The sequence below is a fragment of the Syngnathus typhle genome, linkage group LG3 (assembly GCF_033458585.1).
Source record: "Syngnathus typhle isolate RoL2023-S1 ecotype Sweden linkage group LG3, RoL_Styp_1.0, whole genome shotgun sequence".
NCBI lineage: Eukaryota > Metazoa > Chordata > Actinopteri > Syngnathiformes > Syngnathidae > Syngnathus > Syngnathus typhle.
Window position 1 is genome coordinate 22,459,214 of NC_083740.1, and position 23,343 is coordinate 22,482,556.

Sequence of the window (23,343 nt, forward strand, 5' to 3'; positions counted from 1 at the left end):
AACTGCAGCTCAACCTCCTCGTAGACACTGCCAGGACAATTGAGGGCTCCTTCGGCAGCCCTCTGCTCTGACATGGACATCCACTTTTTATTTCATTGATGTTCATGTTGTATCATTTGTGCCCTCTCTGCATCCATTCCAACCTGGTGATCCTGAAAGGGGGATCCTTCCATCTGTGGTCCCTTCTCAAGGTTTCTTATTTTCCCCCAGTAGGGTTTTTTAAGTTTTTCCTTGCCCTTTTGGGAGCTTATGATCAGGGGATGCTTTGAGAATAACTGTCAATTTCTGTCTATGTGAAGCCCTTTGAGACTGCTTGTGATTTAGGGCTATACAAATAAACTTGACTTGACTTGAAAGGGGAGATGTTAGGGATGTGATGCTGTGTTGTGTGACGTCATGAGGCGAGCCGCGGCAGTGGAATACAGAGAGTGACTGGAACAACAACTGTCGTCTTGGGTCTCATTCATATCAATACATATATTACACACAAACATCAACGTGAGTTCTTCATGTTTTTATTGAAAACAACATAGTGCTGACGCCGTACCGCATCGGTTTTTCGCTTTCCAAACAAGGCGTGCTCCCGCGGCAGGGGGTACAAAATCTCACGGGGGAACCAAATCGAGCACAACAACTGTTAGCAAAAATGACACAAACAACTATGCCACTTTTTCAGTATTGCGCCTGAATTATAGCCACGTTAATAAGGTTTGTGATAAACTACTCCGTTCGAAAATGTGTCCAAAATTGAGCGGGCTATGAGTTTTCAAAAGAGTAAATCATTCACATTAGCTCTAACGACGGCACAGCGCACTGAGCTGTTGTAAAATGGCCGACTCGTGACGACGCTGCAGACCCAGCCTCGAGCTATCTAGTGTCTCATTAGATACCTATGTCAATAAACGTCGAAGAAGACGTCGTAGTAGAAGAAGACATGAAAATATTTTTCAAGCGAGGACCTAATGTACAGCTCTGCTGCAGCATATAGAATAACAGGTAAAGCATTTCATTGTCGTTGTTGTTATTGTTTTAGAAAAATGTATACAATTCGTAAAGGCCTATAGAAAAACAAAAGTACCTGCACTCGTGTAAAAGTTAAAAAGAAAAGGTATAGCGTACAGACTGAGAGGTGCCCACATTTTACTCTCGATTATTCTTTTACCAATTGAGATAACATCATTGAAGACTGAATAGTTTCCCTCTTGTAACTACACAGTGGTCTTTGTGAGAAAAAACAATCACGTTGCAAGTCGCATAATAGTAGCGTTTGACTTGAAAGTTCTTAAAAAAAAAAAAAAAAGTGTTCCCAAAGCTTCACGAACGTTTTTATCCGACTATTTGTTAACAATGATACAAACAAAAAATATGGCTGACCTTACCTGCATTTTTATACTGATAGGATTTGTGAATGACATAAGCTTGTCGTTTATTCAATGACACGGATTCTTGTGGCTGTGTACAAAACTTTTGTTTCTGTATATTCATGCCAGGTATCCCTGTAACGATAGGGTACTAAGGTCTATGCCAGGGGTGGGCAAACCTTTTGACTCGCGGGCTGAACTGGGTTCTAAATTTGGACCGGAGGGCCGAACCAGGAGCAGATGGACGTAGTGTTTGTGTGAAGTAATATAAGCGACCTGTAAAGGTCATTGCATAAAAGATTTAGGCTTTTAGTAGGTAGTAAAGCATGGATATTCCAAACAGGTTTTTTGAAAACAAATGCAGTGAATCAGTGATTCTCATAAAATACGACACTGTTATTATGAATAACAGTCTCCATCACTGCAGGTCAGATTAATGAAAGATGTTTAGCTTATGAGATCACATCAAACGGCAAACATTCTGACCAAATATATCATCTTGAAGAATCGGTGAAAGCATACGTACATCCAAATAAAGTAATCAAAACGGCAACACGGTGAGGGGTATCTGAAAATCAGAGCAGAGTTTTAACTCACAAACACCTGGTAACAGAGGTGAGGAAACGGGAAACACTTCCTTAAAGTAAGCCTTAAGAACTTTACAGGTTAAGATTAGTCGCAAACAAGTGGTGCATCAATGTCCTTGAGCATCCTGCATTGTTTGAAAATGAGAATGGTCGCTAGTTTCAATCCCTGCTATGTGTACAAATCATATTCAAAATGCATTTTTTTACAACAAACTTGAGAGCCTCCCCTTCATTTTCAGTGGGAACAGTGTTGTTGGTCTCCCTTTTTTGCTAGTGCGTCATAGTCTGGAGTAAAGGTTGTTGTGGCAATTCTTAGGAGAGATCCGAGGTGTTGGTCCGTTTACCTCGATCTGTGACGGGTTGATGTTGATGTGGCTGAACGTCACGTCGCGTACGTCGAGCCAAATTGGCCACTCTTTTTTAAACACTTGGCACTGTGTCCACCTTGCTTTTCCTTGGGCGACTCATTTTAATAGAAGGATTCCAGGGGAAGGTTTGTGGGTGGCTTTAGCGTAAAACTATCTGAAAGCTCAGCGCGCGAATTACAAGAATGCTGTCGTCACAGCCCACGCTCTAAATTCGGGACTGATACAAATAGAGCGCGAGTGCGCCATGTCCATACTACTGAGTACGTACACGCACTTGTGGGTGTGCACCGAGCTTTCTGACACGGCTTCCGGTAGTAAATGCGCTGGCGAGCGGTTCCCATTTGCAGGCAAAATGACCCCAAAAAATGTTTAATAATACAATTTATTCAGGGTTGGTGGGCCGGATTAAACGGTCCCGTGGGCCGGATGTGGCCCGCGGGCCGTAGTTTGCCCACCCTTGGTCTATGGCAGTGCTTCTCAATTATTTTCTGTTACGCCCCCCCTTAGCAAGAAGAAAACTATTCGCGCCCCCCCCCCCCCCTCCCCACCGTGACTATCCTTACTTGTCTTGTAAGTCCTAAAATGTTGCACTGTCGCAAACGTCACAGAAGTAACAAAGAGAGCGCCACTGCCCCCTGCTGGGAAGATGCACAATTACACTTTATTTTAGTACTGCAAAAAAAAAAGCCTGTTCCCCAGGGTCACACGCGCCCCCCCCCAGGTATAGCACGGCGCCCCCCAAGGGGGGCGCGCCCCACTATTTGAGAAGCACTGGTCTATGGGATTGGGATTTCAACTTCCATATTTCGTTTTTGGACTGTGCACTGACTGGGCTCCTTGGGTGCAAAACTCTGCCAGCCTGCCTCCAGAACGTGGCCTCGGTGACCCATGTCATTTCTTACAACATATAGGAGCTCTCTGTTTACACGTTTGTTTTACACAGTTGTTTTCCGGCTTTCCGGAAGCTCGCCGCGTATGACTGCAGTCATGCGTCACAATGGTTAAAACCTGCAAAGCTACTGTTGGTTTCCAAATATTTGTCCGAGAACCGAGGCAAAGATTTCCTGAAATTTTGTGTTGAAAAGCGAATATGTATCATTACCATGATTCACATGGATCCACTTTATTCCAATTAGAATGAGACCAAATTATCAGATGGAATGAAAATACTCGTAACAGGGCAAATCAGAATGGGATTTCATTTGGGTTCAAAGGGGTGGCATATTTCTGTTGGCAATCCTACTGGAGTATAAGAATTAAATGAATAATTGCTAATTTAAGTCAGTATATAATAATAATAAGAAATTATATTTATAACGCACTTTACATTCAGAGGAATCTCAAAGTGCTACATGGCAAGTAAAAATAAGAAAACAAAGCAAAGACAAGTATAAAACAACTGGACGACAACCAGGATGTGAGAACAGGATTACGGAAATGCTAGAGTAAAGAGGTGAGTTTTAAGTCCGGTTTTGAAAGAGTCAGTGGATTGGGGTGCTCTTAGTTGGTCGGGGAGGGAGTTCCACAGTGCGGGGGCTGCATGGCAGAAGGCCTGGTCACCTTTCGGGACGTGGAGAAGGTGCGAGTTGGATGAGCGTAGGCTTCGGGTGGCAGGTTTTGGGCCAAGGAGTTCTTTGAGGTATGGGGTAGCATGTCTGAGGATACACTGGTGAGTGAGGAGGGCAATCTTATAATCGGTTCGGAATTTGATGGGGAGCCAGTGCAGAGAACAGAGGATGGGTGTGATGTGGTCGCTTTTCCGCACCCTCATCAGGATCCTAGCAGCGCTGTTTTGGATGTACTGTAGCCTCTGGAGGCTCTTGCTAGGGATCCCGATGAGGAGTGCGTTAGAATAGTCTAGCCTGGAGTAGACAAAGGCGTGGACAAGTTTCTCAGCATCCGTCAGGGTAAGTGGGTAGCATGTAGATAGTGAAGAGGGTAGGACTGAGTACAGATCCCTGGGGACACCGAAAGTGACAGTGTGTATGTGGGATTTTTCCCCGCCCAGGGAAACGTACTCGGTTCGGTTCAAGAGATAGGACTGAAGCCAGGTTAGAGCAGTGCCAGAGAATGCAGTGGAGTGAATTTGCTTAAGGAGGATATTGTGATGGACAGTGTCCAATGCAGCGGACAGATCGAACAGAATGAAGAGTGACGGGGAGCCTGCATCGGCAGCCATGAGAAGGTCGTTGGTGACCCTGTTTCAGTGCTGTAACCAGAGTAAAAACCGGATTGAAATTTCTCAGCGATGCTATTACAAGGGAGATAAGTGTGAAGTTGGGCAGCTACCACTTTTTCCAGAACCTTGGAGAGGAACGGGAGGTTTGATATCGGTCTGTAGTTGGTAAGGTTGTCTGGGTCAAGTGAGCGTTTTATGAGCAGGGGGTAATGATGGCTGTCTTCAATGCAGGGGGTACAGAGCCAGACTGGAGTGAGAGGTTGATGACATTGGTTTTTAGGGGACTAATGGCTGAGGTTTCTTGTTTAATGAGGGCTGTGGGGAAAGGGTCCAGGGCACGTGTGGAGGGTTTCATCTTTTTGATGATGTCCTCTACCTCCGACTGCAAGATGGGGGAGAAGCAGCGGAGAGGCTGGACTGTCCCGGGTGGAAGGAAGGGGGGTGAAGGTGAAGTGGAGGGGCCAGAAGAGGAGCTGGGAGCGGATGTTGTCAACCTAAGTGGTTAAGAAGGTCATAAAGTTATTGCACACTACCTCTGAGGATTCTGTTAGAGTGGTGGGTTGGGGTTTGAGAAAGTGGTTGATGGTTGAAAAAAGCTGTTTTGAATTTCCAGGGGTATTGTTTATGATATTGGAGTAGAACTGGGCACATGCAGTCCCAAGGGCTTTTGAGTAGGCCTTCTGATGTTCTTTGTAGGCCTGTTTGTGCACGGTCAGTCCTGAGGCTTTGAGACGACGCTCCAGGATGCGTCCAGTTGACTTCATCAGACGCAGCTCATGAGTGTACCAGGGGGCTGAGCGTGAAGAAGTGAATGTTTTGTTTCTTATGGGGGCGTGGATACCTAGAACTTTGGCCAAAGAGTTATTACAATAGTCACTGTCTTGCTGACTGATGGAAAGGTTGCAGAGGAGGAGGAGAGAAGCTGGAGGTCCTGTGCTATAGTGTCTTGGTTGATGTTTTTGAAATTTCTGAATGAAATTGCCGCTTAGGTTTGTAGTGGGGGCGTGGGATAGGTAGTTCCATTTGAATAAGTTTGTGGTCAGACACACCGACTTCATGAACTTGTAGGTTGCTTATGGCCGATGAGGAGATGACAAGGTCAAGTGTATGCCCTTTGTCATGAGTGGGGACATTTACATGTCGAGTGAGGTGTAAGCAGTCCAATAGTTGCAGCAGGTCAGAGGCAGGGGGGCGGGAGGGGGTGCCGACATGGATGTTAACCTCACCTAGTATGGTTAGATTAGAGGAAGTGGAGGTACAGAGGGTAGTCAGTAGATCGTGTAGTTCTGAAATGAAAGCGGAGTTTGGTTTAGGAGGGCGGTAAATGAGTAAAACTGTCATAGGATATGGAGGTTTACATTTGAATGCGATTCGATTGGAGTGGTCAGGTAGAGGGAGGGGGGGACAGCTGTAGATCAAGACGGTGGAGTACAGCCAGGCCACCGCCACGCCCAGTGCTGCGAGGTTTAGTTATGTATTTATAACCAGAGCCAACGCCATCCTGTCCTCGCCAGTTCCGCCCGACAGGGCCTCTCCGCTCAACTTACGGCCCGTTGTGGTCCTGATAACTGCGGCCTGACCGCTTTAGCCTGCACACTAAAACTACCGTTTTTTTCCGTGTATAGTGCGCAATATTTAACTAATTTATTGTCCTAAAATCTGGGGTGCGTATTATACATGGGTACAAAATTTTTTTTTTAAATTTTTAATAAAATTTTTTTTTTAATTTTTTTTTTTAAAGAAAGTCATGGTACAACAAAACCAACAACAGGACTGACCGACAAAGTCGTGGAACAAAAAGACAGGGTGACATTACCAAAGACAGGAACAGAATGACAGTAACACATGCAATGATCCAACGGTGAGCGAGGGGCAGACAGGACTTAAATACAAAACACGTTACATCGATTGAGGTGACACAGGAAGAGAGGGGCGACGCGAACAGAAACTATGGCAACCTAGACATAGCAAAACTGGGGACGAGACATGACAAATCTCCCCCGAAATAAAACTCACCTTTCTTCTTGTTTGTTGTCAATCGCGCATCGCATTCTGCCATCCTGCCCAACACACTTAGTAAAATTCATAATTGACGACACATCGTTTGATGCGATGGTGCAATCCTCGATGGTGTGTTATTGTCAAATATTGTTTGTTTTTTAATCTCCATCGCGGACCGGACGTCATACGGAGGCCGCCATTACAGATGCGCAGAACGGTTGCGCAAGACACGTCAGCTATATAAAGAGCGAGAGTTCAGTTCTCCACCTATTAGTTTCAATTCACAGTTTAATTAGCAGTTTCAATCAGCAAATAACAAAATGCGTATTACAGGTAATATTTTATTTCACAACACTTTGCCTTGTTCCTTTGGTCTCTGCTGTTCATCCTAAAACACAAAGGCGCTCTTTAAGCAATGCGACAGTGAGCGCCCGGCGCGCTGCGGTTGCGCGACCGCACCAAATTAAGCTCCCTGCGCAGTGCGCACTGAGGTCCACTTAAATTTTAGAAAGTACATCAGGACTTTAAAAATATCTTCTAAATTTCAGCGACGGCTCTGTCACAATAATGCGCGGTCGGCGGTGCGCTACGGTTGAGCGTTCTCTCTCGCGCTCTCGCTCTCTCTCGCTCTTGCACACACGCGCACACACGCACACCGGGTATCATACGGAGGCCGCCATTACAGATGCGCAGAACGGATGCGCAAGACACGTCAGCTCTATAAAGAGCGAGAGTTGAGTTCTCCACCTATTAGTTTCAATTCACAGTTTAATTAGCAGTTTCAATCAGCAAATAACAAAATGCGTATTACAGGTAATATTTTATTTCACAACACTTTGCCTTGTTCCTTTCGTCTCTGCTGTTCACTTCAAACACCCTCCATACGACCGCAATGCTCTTGTATCAGACGCTCGCTCGATCGCCTGCTAGTTTGCTGTCTGTCACGATGTACCCTACACAAATCCGAAACATTTGTTGCGGCTCCGAGTCACAACGAGGGGCAAGTTTTGGTTTCCAAGGGTGTTTTTATTCCTCTTCAACGTCTCTCCCATACAGAGCCGCCTCTTTCCCGTGCGCGGACGGAGCGCGGTGGTGCGTTTAGGGGCAGTCGGACAAATCACCGCCAACAAAAAAAATGACATCCGGCCTAGTTAAGACCATACCAAAGACTATAAAAATGGGACCCATTGCCTCCCTGCGTGTGTGACGATCTTTGGGACTTAAAAAAAATTTAAAAAAATTTAAAAAAAAATTCATAAAAATTGGGTGCGTATTATACATGGGTACAAGCTTTTTTCCAGCATCAGCATGCCATCTTTAGGGTGCGTACTATACATGGGGGCGCACTATACACGGAAAAAAACGGTAGATGCTAAAAACTAAACTTTAATAATGACTAAAAAAAATAAAAAACACTAAAACTAAACTACCGTAATTTTCGGACTATAAGTCGAGGGTTTTTTTCATAGTTTGGGTGAGGGGCGACTTATAATAAGGAGCGACTTACCGTTTTTTTCCGTGTGTAATGCGCAAAATCTAACTAATTTATTGTCCTAAAATCTGGGGTGCGCATTATACATGGGTACAAAAAAGTTCAAATTTTTTTCTTTTTAAATTTAAAATTTTTTTCATTTTTTTTTTTTTTTTAAGTCATGGTACAACAAAACCAACAACAGGACTGACCGACAAAGACTTGGAACAAAAAGACAGGGTGACATTACCCAAAACAGGAACAGAAACCAAACAGACATCATGACATCATCCGACGGTGATCGAGGGGCAGACAGGACTTAAATACAAAACACGTTACATTGATTGAGGTGACACAGGAAGGGAGGGGCGACGTGAACAGAAACTATGGCAACCTAGACACATAGCAAAACTGGGGACGAGACATGACAAATATCCCTCGAAATAAAACTTGAAATCACCTTTCTTCTTGTTTGTTGTCAATCGCGCATCGCATTCAGCCATCCTGCCCAACACACTTAGTCACTAAAATTCACAATTGACGACCCATCGTTTGATGCGATGGTGCAATCCTTAATGGTGTGTTATTGTCAAATATTGTTTGTTTTTTAATCTCCATCACGGACCGGACGTCATACCGAGGCAGTATCACTGCGCATGCGCACTATGGATCCGATGCGCAGAACGCATGCGCAAGACACGTCAGCTATATAAAGAGCGAGAGTTCAGTTTTCTTCCTATTAGTTTCAATTCACAGTTTAATTAGCAGTTTCAATCAGCAAATAACAAAATGCGTATTACAGGTAATATTTTATTTCACAACACTTTGCCTTGTTCCTTTCGTCTCTGCTGTTCACATCAAACACGCTCCATACGACCGCAATGCTCTCGTATCAGACGCTTGCTCGATCACCTGCTCGTTTGCTGTCACAATGTACCCTACACAAATCCGAAACATTTGTTGCGGCTCCGAGTCACAACGAGGGGCAAGTTTTGGTTTCCAAGGGTGTTTTTATTCCTCTTCAACGTCTCTCCCATACAGAGGCGCCTTTTTCACGTCCGCACGCTTTTTTCACATGTCCGCACTGAACGGGCAGTCGGAGCAATCAACGCCAATAAAAAAAAATACATCCAGCCTAGTTAAGACCATACCAAAGACTATAAAAATGGGACCCATTGCCTCCCTGCGTGTGTGACGATCATTGGGACTTAAAAAAAAAAAAAAAAATATTGTTTTAAATTGGGTGCGTATTATACATGGGTACAGGCTTTTTTCCAGCATCAACATGCCATTTTTAGGGTGCGTATTATACATGGGGGCGCATTATACACGGAAAAAAACGGTATATGTTATTTTTCTCAAAAAGTCCCCCCCCCCCCCAAAAAAAAGTGAAACCGCGATGTAGCAAGGAATTACTGTAATTTGAATTTCAAGTGACGTCAGCAGCGCGACGCGGCGTGGCGCGGCGGTTGTTTACATAAAGGACAAAGCTTGATCACGGGATGACGAAGATGATGAAGGGCCCCACGTACTACCGGCATCATTAGCGGCTTTGTTTCTAAGTGACACGGCGGACGAAGAGTTTGAAGGATTTAAGGATTTGGAGTGACACAGAAGGTTTGAAAAACTATTATGGCTTTTACCCACGCCCGGTCCTACTCGAAGGAGCTCTCTTTCACCTCCGTGGATGGAAGTCGAGGGCCGGTGCTCGGCCGGGTGGCTGTCTGGGGACGGTGGATGGGGCTCATTCATGGCTTTTACGCACGCCCGGTCCTATTCTATGGATCTCTCTTCCACTTCCGTGGCTGGAAGTCCACGCCGCCACACGCCTGGAAGTTTGTTTTGTTAAATAAAGAGCCGTTTACCAAACCCACGTCTTTCCTTGTACTTTGTTAAGGCTACAATATAGTTATATACTAGAATAACGACGAGGCTGACGTCAGGGCTCACGCGCGGCGTTGTTGACAAAGAACGAGGAATTTGATCGATGGATTTAATGATCTAGAGTGCACAGATGATTTGATAATATTATTGCTTATATAATAGTTATTCGATTTCTAATTTATATATCGTTATATGGGCCGTCAGCGGCGCGCACACATTGTTGACAAAGGACGATCGATGGATTTAATGAATTAGTGACACAGATGGTTTTATAAACGTGTTATTTATGTAATCGTTTTTTTTTAAATAACTCTGAATGTTACGTCAGGGCCGTTCTCAGCTCTTCGTTTGTGTTTATGTCACGTTAGCATACCTATCGTTTAGCCTGTTGTTGCTCGTTCATGACTGTTCTTGGTGTTGGATTTTGTCAAATAAATTGCCCCCCAAAATCCGATTTATACTCCGGAGCGACTTATGTTTTTTTTTCACTTTTTTGGGCATTTTATGGCTGATGCGACTTGTACTCCAGAGCGACTTATAGTCCGAAAATTACGGTAATTCTGGTCGAGAAGCGGCGAACAATCAGCGCCAACGTCCTCTCCCCAGATGTGTGTATATGTATAATAAAAGTTGTAGAAGGGATATAAGAATGCTTCATTTAGTTTTCAACTGTCATTTCTCTCGCTGAACATTTAAAGTTGAATAAATGTGACGCGATGTCATCATGGCACTCTGCCATATAACGACTCCGCCATAATTTTGTGAATAGATAAATACTTTGTATTGAGATTACTGCCGTGGTCAAACCACCACCCATTCTGATTTTTTTTGCAGCCATTGAAGCTTTCACTGCTAAGCTGAGCGCAACGAAGACATGCTAAAGCTAATACTAGTCTTCTGCCGGCAGTCATGTCTGTTCAAAGCCATTCTATCCACATCTAAAATCAGCCATACCTTTCTCAGCTTTCAAATGACTTTTATGCATCTGACTTGTGATGATACTTACAATGTATTTTGCTTAAATTAAATCTTTCAGATGGGGGAACATTTTCTGAAAAAGAATGAACAGATGGAACAATCCACTCATGAAAAGGAGATGGCAGTTCAACCGGAAACTCCAGCTTCATCGCAGAGTTTAGACACACAAGAGCATCAAGAGGCACATGAAAATACACATACAATTTCAGTTGCAGCAATACCATCTTTAGTCTCTGAGCATAACATAGAGGGCTTTGGTACTGAAATGTCAGAAGATTCAGACAGGTATGGGAACACTTTAAAATAACTTCACATGCTGGGTGGAAAAGTTTGAATATAAAATTATTGCTCATAACATTTCTTCTCCGTTCTTTGTTATAGCCCTTCATCCTCTTTTTCACCTGACACTGTGTTTGAAAATGCTGCTGATGATGAGGATTTAAACCAACCAGCTCCCTTTAAAACAAAAGATGAAATTTTACTTGAGGTCAGTCATTTTGGTACTATATTGAAAAACAATATACAATATGAGATAAAAGGCAGTGTTTTACACACTTAGAGTCTAAATACCCATTTTAATTGATTTTCTTTTTTTTGCAATGGGTCGAGTTGAGGGAGAGATTATTATGCTGATTGGTTGTTCCTCAAGAGGAAATTGTACTCACGCCGATGTACACTTTGTATTGCATGGTGCATATTTAAACAGATCACGCACAAGAGTGCTGTCTGAGCAGGTGAGGTTGGGACAGGCCACCTCAACAGTAGCCAGCAAGCAGAGTAGCATCTTTTCACAGAGTTACCAAGTGTTCTGTATTGTCCGTAATTTATAACGGAAATCTCTGAACGCGCCTGTCCAATATGAAGTCAGAACTTTTCACGCACCAGCAAGGACGCTTTCTCTTCCAGAGAGGTGACATTCCAAGACCCTTTAGCCAGCTTCTGCACATTTAAAACTGCTGGGACTGACCCAAGACGTTTGATCAATTTGACCCAATTTTGGCTTGTTTTGCAAAAAAAAAAAAAAACACTGGGTTGTTTTGTGAAAATAATTGGTTGTTTTGTGCAAAACAACCTATAAGATTGAGTCTGTTCAATTTGTAACCCAAGTTGTTTTTGAACCAGCATTTTTAAGGGTGTGTAGCCTAGGATTACACCACCGAGGTCCCTGACTTCAGCTGCCACCCAACTCTCCTCACACCCGCCCAACTCCCTTGGCCACTCCCACAAGGTAGTGAGTCGATGGGATTGAGATTCTAACTTCCGTATTTCCTCTTTGGACTGTGTCCCTGCTGGGCTCCTTGGGTGCAAGCCTCTGCCAGCCTGCCTCCAGAAGGTGGCCGCAGTGACCCATGTTATTTGTTTAAAATCTTAGGTATTCGACATTGGTTTCGTCATTTTCAGGTTTTGGTTTGGGCCAAGAATTAATTTTAATACATTCACTGTATTGTTCCTCAGGATATGTAGAGTTATTGATCCTTGAAAATATGAAAGGTGTTCATACATGAACATATATTTATGTACAGGATTTGCCAGCAGTGGAGGAACTGACTGTGTCACTACCAGATGATGTAGAACTAATCCCAGTTGGAACAGTATCTAGTATCATACAGCAGCTTGGTAAGTAAACACGCACGGGTGCGCACTCACGCACTCACTCACTCACTCACTCACGCACTCACTCACTCACTCACTCACTCACTCACTCACTCACTCACTCACTCACTCACTCACTCACTCACTCACTCACTCACTCACTCACTCACTCCATTGTTGTTTTACTTTCTCAATTAAATCATAATATGAACTGTCTATGCAGTAATAATCCAGTCTCTGCAAGACTCACCCGCTTTGAATGACGACAGCATCATCTTCCAATCTGATCGAAGAGCTTTGGGCAAGGTTGGCTAATACCAGAGCAAATTACCTGTGTTTACATTCTGTTGGTGGAAAATTGTACACTGTTCTCTTGCTACTGCTCCCGTCCACCGCGTATCTCCGCAGCTCTGCTCGCACCTAACTGTTTCCTCTCCCTCGGACTACTAGCTACGTTAGCCAGCTAGCCAACAGCCAGCTGGCCAAACAACCGGACCCTCCTGAGTCTGTGGTTACTTGCTCTGGACTCGAGTGAGTGCACTCATGTGTTTGTGGTGGTAGTTGTGCTAGCCCAAACTGGCCCGCTGCGTCCCTCCCACACCAATAGCAACAGCTCTGACCCAGCTCTCTGGCATCCTCAGGGGGAGCCTCCACTCCCTGCGAGCTCGCCAGCCGTGGCTCATTTGTGTGCCACCATGGCACACTGGGGCCTGCCGTTCAGTACAGTCGGGGTCGACCAACACCACTCACTGCACAAACCACTGGTCCACTGCTGCTTCCACACATCTCACTGCCCACCAGCTTTTAGCTAACCAGCTACTAGCCACTGCTAGCATACTACCTGGACTATTCTCAGCTGCTGTCACGTCTCATCTCTTCCGTGGACCATTACTTCTGCTACTCCAGGCTCCTACTCCACCAACTTCTCGCTCACGCATCTAAACTGTTGCTGATCTTCACCGTTTAAACAACAACCCATGTCTCCCTGCTGCTGCTGCTTCCGCTGTAAGCAAAGCTGGGACCCTTCGCCGTCGCCGCTACATCCACCGTGGCTCTGGACTTTCTTTTGACCAACACTTTCCCCGACGGCTCACCCATCCCTTCTTTCTGGACTACCTCCCATCACCCTCACCTCTCGTACTGCCAACCTCAACAACCCACACCCCCCATCCCCCCTCCTCCATCCATCACCTTCCCACTGCTGACCGATGTCCTGTTTCTAACTGTATCCTATTATCTCGCCCTCGTACCCCCCCTCTCTGTACGTTCCCACCTTTTTTCCCTGTAAGCGTCTTGGGTCCTTGAAAGGCGCTATATGAATTATTATTATTATTACTTCCCGGTTTGGTTTTCAAGGCTTCGCGATCACCCGTTTACTTGTGTGAGCATAACGTCATCTATTCTAGTTTAAACTCCCTATTTTGTGTTTTTTCTTGTTATTTTTGGGAGAAAAATACGGCACAAAATATATAAATGCATAAATAAACAACTCATTGACAGTTCAAAACTTTGACGATTTTGATCAACGTTGTGATTAGTTGACTAATATCGGCATCCCTTGTACATACAAGTTCCTGACATCACGGTAGGGATGGGCGATATGTATAGTTTGCGAAGTCGACAATGTTGTTTTGGCGATGTGTAATTTTACAATATGATTTTTTTTTTTAACACGCCAAAAATCAAGTGTGGTGCAAGTGGTTGTTTGTCCTTACCATGGCGCCATGCCACGGCACCAGCCTCAAAAAGGGATTTCCAGGTTTTCGTGCCACTATTAAAGAAAACGCAAGAAAATCTCGCAAAATCCTACTTACCTGCAACTTATTCCAAACACTGCAACTTTACTGCAACAACATGTAAAAAATGTTTGTTTCAGGTCAGTTTTTCAGGTATATCGCCTGAAATGGCTTTGTGGGGGCTCTACTAGAAATAGTTGTGTTGGCCAAACACACTAAGAAAATGTGCGTCACATTCCTGTTTTAGACGATAGCGAATAGCAGAGAATGTTATGGGAATTGGCAGAAAAACAAAAATGAAAAACAGAAAATATGAAGCACTTGCCAACTAAAATCACAGCGAAGGACAGTGCAAAGCAATAGCCGATGATGTGTGCACCAACAGAATACACATGCATTTTCTTTCGACCACATTCACTGATATTCCAGTAATAGAATGTTAAACCCCCTCTGGATGATATGCAAAAATACTGAGTAATCAGGAAATAAATTTGAGTTCCCATTTCTGTGTCCAAGGTTTTCGAAGTCTTTGGTCCTGTAGCCAGACCTCTGTATATCTTGCGTTTCAACTCTCCTGGTGATCTCAGCTCTCAGGGCCTGACACTTGGATTGATTGTTTATTACGCACCACATGTGAAAGAATATACTGAATACATCCTCCTACAACAACTTCAACTGTGAGTACATAGTCATAAGTATACAGTATGACGCATAATGAATGTTTAGAACACAGGTGTCAAACTCAAGGCCCGGGGGCCAGATACGGCCCGCCACATCATTTTATGTGGCCCGCGAAGACAAATTGTGCATCAAATTCGTGTGTCATTACTAGAATTGCTAATTGTCTTCACTTTTAATTTCTTTTTTTTCTTTTTTTTACGATATTTGACTAGTTTTTACTAGTCTGATTTGAAAACGAGTTATTTGTCAGTTTGTTTTGTAGCTTTTACTGTATACAATATGAGGTACTCATACATTTCATAATGGCCCTCCAAAAGAAGCTATGACTACAATGCGGCCCACGAAAAAAATGAGTTTGACACAGCTGGTTTAGAATGTATTCATTTGTTGTTGATTTTTTTCCCCCCCTCCACAGTTCAAAGGGCTCAGATGCCTCCTGGAAAAATGATCAAGAACCACCAGTAGAGGTAGTACATTCTACAGATTAAATATTTGTCTCCATTGTTTAAAATGCCATTGTTTTAACCAACCATTTTAGCTCCATGCAATTTGGTGAGTCTCCACACTGATATTGCCCACCCGGAACAGCAGGGGAGCAATGCTAAATTGCGCTTTGTTGACTTTTTTTGGCCTTTAACACAATACCGCCAGATAAACTAGCAATAAAATTACTGGATATAGGACTTAGTCTCACCATGGGCTGCAAAATTCGAAATTGTCTTTTAGACTGTGTACAGAAAATCAATCACTCTGTCTCGATACGACTCTTCAAAGGGGTATGTGCTGAGCAAGGTTATTTCAGTTGGCGAAAATTAACAAAATAACCACTACTAAACGTAAAACCGTCCCTTACGGTTGCCCATATACGAGGTACGACCCAAAAAAAAAGCAAGGATTGGGGACTGTCAAGCCGTTTTTCATCTTTTCGCGTAATAGTGCCTATCCAGGTCAAAGGCAGACTAATCTCTCAGGCCATCATTCGGACCATTTCGGCATTTTGTATGTTCAGACCAAATACGAATCTTAACTCGGAAGTGGGTGCCCATAAGTTAAGTAGTTGTGAATAGTATATTAAGCTGCTAATGAGCTTTAAATTTGTCGCTGATGGTTTAGTGGTACACTCGACTGACTTGTGTGTGGGCACCGTGGGATCGATTTCCGCTCAGTGGAGGTGTGCATTTGGATGTGATTGGTTGTTCGTCTCTAATTCGTTTTAAATTTAAAACTTTGGGGAATGTTGCCGGTATTGTGACAGCTTGTGTGCGACTGACAGCTGTGTATGTGTGACGTCTATACGGAGTGTACATTTGCGTGAAGTGGTCTGAAGGAGGAAAGTGGAGTGAGTGGAAGTAGTCAAGTGTGTGCGCACCCCAACTAGGTCCTGATAGGAACAAACAATAGAATACTGAGTTGAGTGCAAGAACCAAGAGAAAAAAGAACGGCAAATGAACTAGAACTGCAGTGTGACCCGTGTCTTAAGTGTGCGTGCGTACCTGCGTGCGTGCGCCCGTCGGTCTGGCGTGTGTGTCTGATAGCGTGTGTTTTATTTGGATCATGGGCGACCCCTGTTGATGACGTGCGATGACTGCGACCCCGTAGACAATTCAGGCTTTGGAGAAAAGGCTCCTCTGCGTCCCCCAACTAAGGTTAGATAGCAAGCAGGAACTAATAACAGAATTGAATGTGAGGGGACTTTGAGTATGCTCGTGAAAAAACGTGTGGTTTGTTCGCTCTGACCAAATGAAATTTAAGTGCCTGCTCTCTCTCTCTCTTAGAACAAGTCGTGCTTGCGTATGTTGGTGACTGGTGCTAGGAAATAGACAGACGTGACAGGCAACTTCAGCTGCAGAGAGGTTGCGCCTTTCCAGGGCTCGAAGCTTATTTTTTGCCCAAGTTGCCCTCGGGCAAGTTGGAGAAAATTTTACTTGCCCGAAACAAAATTTTACTTGCCCGAATTTTTTTGGAGTGGATTTTTACTTGTCCGACACGAAACAAGCTCTGCTGGTGCGCAGGCGCAGAAGAGCCAGGGACGGGTGAGGGAGCATGCATTTAATTACGAAGCGCTTTGCCGTTATCAATGTATTGCAGACTTACACGAGAAACTAACCGCTCCCTAGAAAACAAAATGTCGGACCAGAAGCGGCAGAAGTTGCGAGAAATTATGCACAAAATCGTCTTTTTACAGCTTGAAAACATGGTATTATGGCAGGGCAAGTGAGGAGAAATTCTACTTGCCCGTCTGCCATCGCTACTTGCCCCGGGCAATCGTTAGTTTCGAGCCCTGATACTCTTGCCACATGAGGTCGGGCATTGTTGTGGATCAGGAGGAACCGAGGACCTACTGCACGAGCGTAGGGTCTGACCATGGTGGAAGGATTTTATCCCGATACCTAATGGCAGTGAGACTGCCGTTCTCTAGCCTGTAGAGGTCTGTTCGTCCCTCCATGGAAATGCCTCCCCAGACCATCACTGACCCACCACCAAACCGGTCATGCTGAATGATGTTGCAGGCTGGATAGCGCTCTCCTTGGCTTCTCCAGACCCTTTCACGTCTATCACAGGTGCTCAGGGTAAACCTGCTCTCATCTGTGAAAAGCACAGGGCGCCAGTGGCGTACTTGGCAATTCTGCTGTTCTATGGCAAATGCCAATCGAGCTCCACGGTGCTGAGCAATGAGCACAGGGCACACTACAGGACGCCGTGCCCTGAGGCCACCCTCGTGAAGTCTGTTTCTGACTGTTTGGGCAGAGACATTCACACCAGTAGCCTGCTGGAGGTCATTCTGTAGGGTTCGGGCAGTGCTTAACCCGTTCCTCCTTGCACAAAGTAGCAGCTATCGGTCCTGCTGGCCCTGTCCAGCTCTTCTAGAATAACTGCCTGTCTTCTGGAATCTCCTCCATGCTCTGGAGATTGTACTGGGAGACACATATAGTCTTTTTGCAACAGCACGCATGGATGTGCCATCCTGGAGGAGTTGGACAATCTGCGCAACTTCAGGAGGGTTAAGCAATCGCCTCATGCTCCCAGTCGTGATAATGACTCTAGCTAAAGCCAACACTTTTGGAAAACCAGTTGAAAAAGATCAAGAGGGATAAACTTGAAATGGCCTCCACCTGCAAAACCAGTCCTGTTTTGGGGACCATCTCGTTGTTGCCCCTCTAGTGCATCTGTTGTTAATTCCATGAACACCAATGCAGCTGAAACTGATAGCAAGCGCAGACCCTGCTCATTTTCCCGAGTCTCCGATATGTGTGCGCAGCAAGTGTTAATCCAGTACAGTAACAGTACAAAGACAATATTTCAGGGTTGCTGAGGGAGTTTGAGAAACAATTTCAGGTCTTTAGCAAACTCGAGACTGAATTTGTAGTTTTTTGCTCACCATTCACAGTCAGAGCTTCTGACGTGCCTGTTGACACAACTTGAAATCATTGATTTGCAGTGTGATGTAGAATTGAATGACAAATTTGCCTCTGTGGGCTTGGACACATTTTACAAGTATTTCCTTCCACAATATCCTAAATTGACAGCACTGGTTGCAAGAGTGTTGTCCATGTTTGGGACTACCTACCTTTTGTGAGCAAGTTTTCTCACTAATGAACATTAATAAAACAAAGCTACGCTCAAAATTCACACAAACACTTAAATGAGATCCTGAAACCAGCTGCTACTCAGAATATGATGCTTGATATTGATCAGTGACGTGCGGTGAGGTTCATGACTGGGGGGGCACTGACGTCACCCACCCCCCATCCGGTAAAATCTGTCCGGCACCTAACAGTGTCACAAAAAAGGTTGGAGAACGCTTCTCTTGTGTGGCTTATTCATTATTTAATTTGAATTATTTTGGTTAAATTCTCATATCAGCAGTCTTCTCACATAAAAACACTCAATAAAGCACATGAAATCAAAAACTTGTTTTCGATCGTAAGTACCACTCCGTTCCGAAGTCCCGTTGTCCAAATCAAACCTTTTTACTCCGGAGATGTCTTATTCTACAGGAAATATCTGGGGATCACTAGCACCCCCTGCCATAAGGCTGGAGAAACTTTCTTCGTAGCCTCCGTAAGATCTCTTTTCAAAGCCGTTTTGTTCATGTAAAGAAACACGACATTACCGACAGATGACAAAAAAGACAAGATATTATACAGTATACACCAGCTTAACTACGGAAATCAATTAATATAGCCACAGTGTTTGAACACTTAAACAGCGACATAAAGACAGAGAGTAGTTCAGTCTAACTGCATAGCGTGTCAACATACCTGCGTGAAGCTGGCCCACCACCCCACGCAGAATTTAATGAAAATAGTCTGTTTCGTTTGTGCTTCGTTTGCGCTGGTTTGTGCCGTAAAAAAATTCGTTTGTGCAGCAACGGTTTTCTGGTTATAGAAGATTATTTTATAGGTCATCCAGAGTTCACCCAGCCCCCCATCTGCTCAAAATTAACCCCAAATGGTACCGTTTGTTTGTGCTTCGTTTGTGCTGGTTTGTGCTGCAAACATGTTCGTTTGTGCGGCTACGGTTTCGTAGATATTACATATTTAATTTATAGCGATGACGTCACCCAGCCCCCCATTTTACTCCAAATGGACCCAAAATGGTACCGTTTGTTTGTGCTTCGTTTGTGCTGGTTTGTGCTGCAAACATGTTCGTTTGTGCGGCTACGGTTTCGTAGATATTACATATTTAATTTATAGCGATGACGTCACCCAGCCCCCCATTTTACTCCAAATGGACCCAAAATGGTACCGTTCGTTTGTGCTGGTTTGTGCTGCAAAAATCTTCGTTTGTGCTGCTACGGTTTGGTAGATATTACACATTTAATTTATAGCGATGACGTCACGTAGCCCCGCCGCCCCATTCACTTCCAAATGGACCAAAAATCTTACCGTTCGTTTGTGCTGGTTTGTGCTGCAAAAACCTTTTTTTGTGCTGCTACAGTTTCGTAGATAATACACATATTTATAGCGATGACGTCACCCAGCCCCCCATTTTACTTCAAATGGACCCAAAATGGTACCGTTCGTTTGTGCTTCGTTTGTGCTGGTTTGTGCTGCAAAAATTTTCATTTGTGCTGCTACGGTTTTGTAGATATTACACATTTAATTTATAGCAAAAACGTCACGTAGCCCCGCCCCCCCCCATTCACTTCCAAATGGACCCAAAATTTGTTTGCGCTCAGTGAATCATTCAATTTGTCATTTATTTAATATTAATTTCTTTTCTAGAGATGTCAAATCCTTGCTCCATGGATCGTTAATTGATCATTTGTTTGTGCCATTGCAATTTTTCATTACTAAAATCATGCATCTTCATGTATTTTATTCTAACAATTTTTCACTTGACATCCTGATAACTCATCAATTCTTACACGTATTATCCAACTAATTACCATGCAAAGTGACCTCTGCAGGCCGGTAAGACATATCGCAACAGGCTGGCGAAAAGAAAAGACATGCATATTTTTCAAGCGACAAGTGCACAACTATCTCCGAAGATTGTGAAGATTGTGTGAACAGTGAGTGAAAAACATGTATGGCGGGCATCACAGGCAAATAAACTGATGGACTTCGGAGACTCTGAGCCAAGCCACCTGCCAAGTTTGACCACCCTGCACAAGGCAAAACAAGAGAAAAATTATTTGGCATTAGGTGACAAAAATCAAATTTTCTCATTGCAGATGTTGAGATAAAAGTCAAAGTCAAAGTCAGCTTTATTGTCAATCTCTCCACGTCACAACACACAAAGAGACCGAAATTACGTTTTTCTCTATCCCACGGTGACGAGACACATAACACGATAGACATACAAGTACGCGACACAATACAATACAGTGCACCTCACAGTGACAGCATCAAAGACATTGGACTTGACAAGTTTTTCTGTCACTATTGGAGTCAAACACAAATGCATGTGTACAAGAGCTTAAAGAAATCCCTCCCAATATTATGTGTTAATGCAACTGGCTCAATAGTTAAAAAACTGATGAGACCGAATGGCATGTCTGGCCATATTTTCCTGTATCAGGGTGTTATGACAGGGCATACCAGCTGCAGTCTCCCAGTCGTGCAGATGCTGTCAGAGAAGCATGATGTTAATACTATCACACAGTGGCTGAAGGAATGGATCCATGCAGATGCACCTGTTCCTAAAGAAGCAGTGAGTGACTTTTCTCTGGCGATTATTGGAGCTCTAGTCAAGGCTTTTACCCCTCATCCTGATCTGAAGAGCTACATCAATGAGTGCTTTAACATTTTATGTGGGAATCAACCTGGACATCTACCCCCATGTTTTGTCAGGGGAGATGTAGCACCCTGCATTAAGATGATCTGTCGATGGGACTGCCTGAAAAACAAAAGACCTAGTGTTAAGGATTTCTTTGTCAGGTCAATAGCACAGCTTCTTAAGTCACAATGTTTGCAACATGCAAAAGAACTTCTTCGTGCTATCACCATTGTGCACTGAGTGAAACCGAGGATAATGACAGTTCTGGAGCCTCTATCCCATCAGCCACGACTGTCAAAGAGCCTGAGAATGTCTGCACTACTTCTCAAACGGAAGTAGTAAACAATAGGGTAAACAAATCTCATCCTGGGGGGAGCCAGATGCATCTACTGACAGTCTTCCAATGGATGACAATGCAGTTGAAAACTGGAGAGGTTTAGCGGTTCCACCGAAAAAAAGAAACCAGAGCCACGGTTGGCGATCCCGCAGGGAGTGGAGCCCGTTGCCCGAGAACGCCGGACGGAAGGCCAGAGAGCCAGGCCAGAGCTGCCATCGAGTCCACAGCAGGCGGCCACAGGCTCAGAGGCAGGAGGGTCCGGTGGTGGTTTTGGCCAGTTGGCTAGCTGGCTAACGTAGTGGTAATCCGAGGGAGAGGAAACAGATAAGTGAGAGCGGAGCTGCGGGAGCGCGAAGTAAACGGAAGACAACACGAGAAAAATAAACGAAGAGACGGGTGCACTGAAAACGGGAAAACGAAAAACAAGTATCGGACACGGTCCGGGACAGAAGCGGCAGTGAACAAATCTGACGCCAGCGTGCTCTAACCCGAAAGACAACAGACGGTGGGGGGAGGAGTTGTTGACACGATGCTCCATGACATGCCGCTCAATGCACTTCATGATGATGGGTGTCAGTGCCACGGGGCGGTAGTCATTGAAGCAGGATGGAGCAAGTTTCTTCGGCACAGGTATGATGGTGGCAGCCTTGAAACATGATGGGATGATGTCCTGCTGCGGGGAAATGTTAAAGATGTCCGTGAAGACACCCATCAGCTCCTCAGCGCAGTCCTTCAGCGCTCGACCTGGGATGTTGTCTGGGCCCGCCGTCTTACGGGTGTTGATAGCGGCAAGCGTCCTCCTCAACACTTTGCCTTGTTCCTTTCTTCTCTGCTGTTCACTTCAAACACGCTCCATGCGACTGCAATGCTCTCGTATCAGACGCTTGCTCGATCACCTGCTCGTTTGCTGTCTGTCACAATGTACCCTACACAAATCCGAAACATTTGTTGCGGCTCCGAGTCACGACGAGGGGCAAGTTTTGGTTTCCAAGGGTGTTTTTATTCCTCTTCAACGTCTCTCCCATACAGAGCCGCCTTTTTCACGTCCGCACGCGTCTTTCCCGTGCGCGCACGGAGCGCGGTGGTGCGTTTACGGGCAGTCGGAGAAATCAACGCCAACAAATAAAATTACATCCAGCCTAGTTAAGACCATACCAAAGACTATAAAAATGGGACCCATTGCCTCCCTGCGTGTGTGACGATCATTGGGACTTAAAAAAAAAAAAAAAAAAAACATTTTTTTTTTTTTAAAAATTCATAAAAATTGGGTGCGTATTATACATGGGTACAGGCTTTTTTCCAGCATCAGCATGCCATTTTTAGGGTGTGTATTATACATGGGGGCGCACTATACACGGAAAAAAACGGTACATGTATTAATTGTTGCATTAATTAATGTTTTGGAAAAGACATGGACTCACCAGGTATTTAGGTTGTGGTGAGCCTTTTTCACGTCTGATGTAATTTAATAAAAAATCATATAGGCTTATTTATAACAAGGAAGCTAATCAATGAGCACGATAAAAACATAATTACTGAAATATCCTCCTACTAAAAGCCATTTCCCGCAGTGAAAGTTTTCTGTAAGATAAAAATAAAAGGCCAAAAACATATTTACCTTGTATTCGTCCTACATCAGGGGCATTCCAGGAGCTTGAAATTTGCGACGAAATACGGTGACATCATCACTATGAATTAAATGTGTAATATCTGCAAAACCGTAGCAGCGCAGACCAGCACAAACAAAGCACAAACAAACGGTACCATTTTCAAAGTCAAAGTCAGCTTTATTGTCAATCTCTCCACATGTCACAACACACAAAGAGACCGAAATTACGTCACCGTGGGATAGAGAAAAACGTCCATTTGGAAGTGAATGGGGGGGGGGGGGGGGAGCTACGCGACATCATCGCTATAAATTAAATGTGTAATATCTACGAAA

The 23,343-nt window shown here is 44.3% G+C and overlaps 1 protein-coding gene across 2 annotated transcripts in view; it reads left to right on the forward strand.

Annotated features, from left to right (window-relative positions):
* Positions 1-821: 821 nt before the first annotated feature.
* LOC133151412 (H/ACA ribonucleoprotein complex non-core subunit NAF1-like) overlaps positions 822-23,343 on the forward strand; it is a 33,834-nt gene continuing 11,312 nt past the window's right edge. Inside the window, exons 1-7 of one of the 2 annotated variants that reach the window (XM_061274408.1) lie at positions 825-996; positions 10,888-11,114; positions 11,211-11,316; positions 12,353-12,446; positions 12,646-12,728; positions 14,675-14,835; positions 15,255-15,306. In XM_061274408.1, the coding sequence (XP_061130392.1) occupies positions 10,888-11,114; positions 11,211-11,316; positions 12,353-12,446; positions 12,646-12,728; positions 14,675-14,835; positions 15,255-15,306 (723 nt within the window). In that variant the 5' untranslated portion in view covers positions 825-996. Of the gene's footprint in view, positions 997-10,887; positions 11,115-11,210; positions 11,317-12,352; positions 12,447-12,645; positions 12,729-14,674; positions 14,836-15,254; positions 15,307-23,343 lie in introns of both variants that reach the window. The other variant, XM_061274409.1, reaches the window with a different exon arrangement.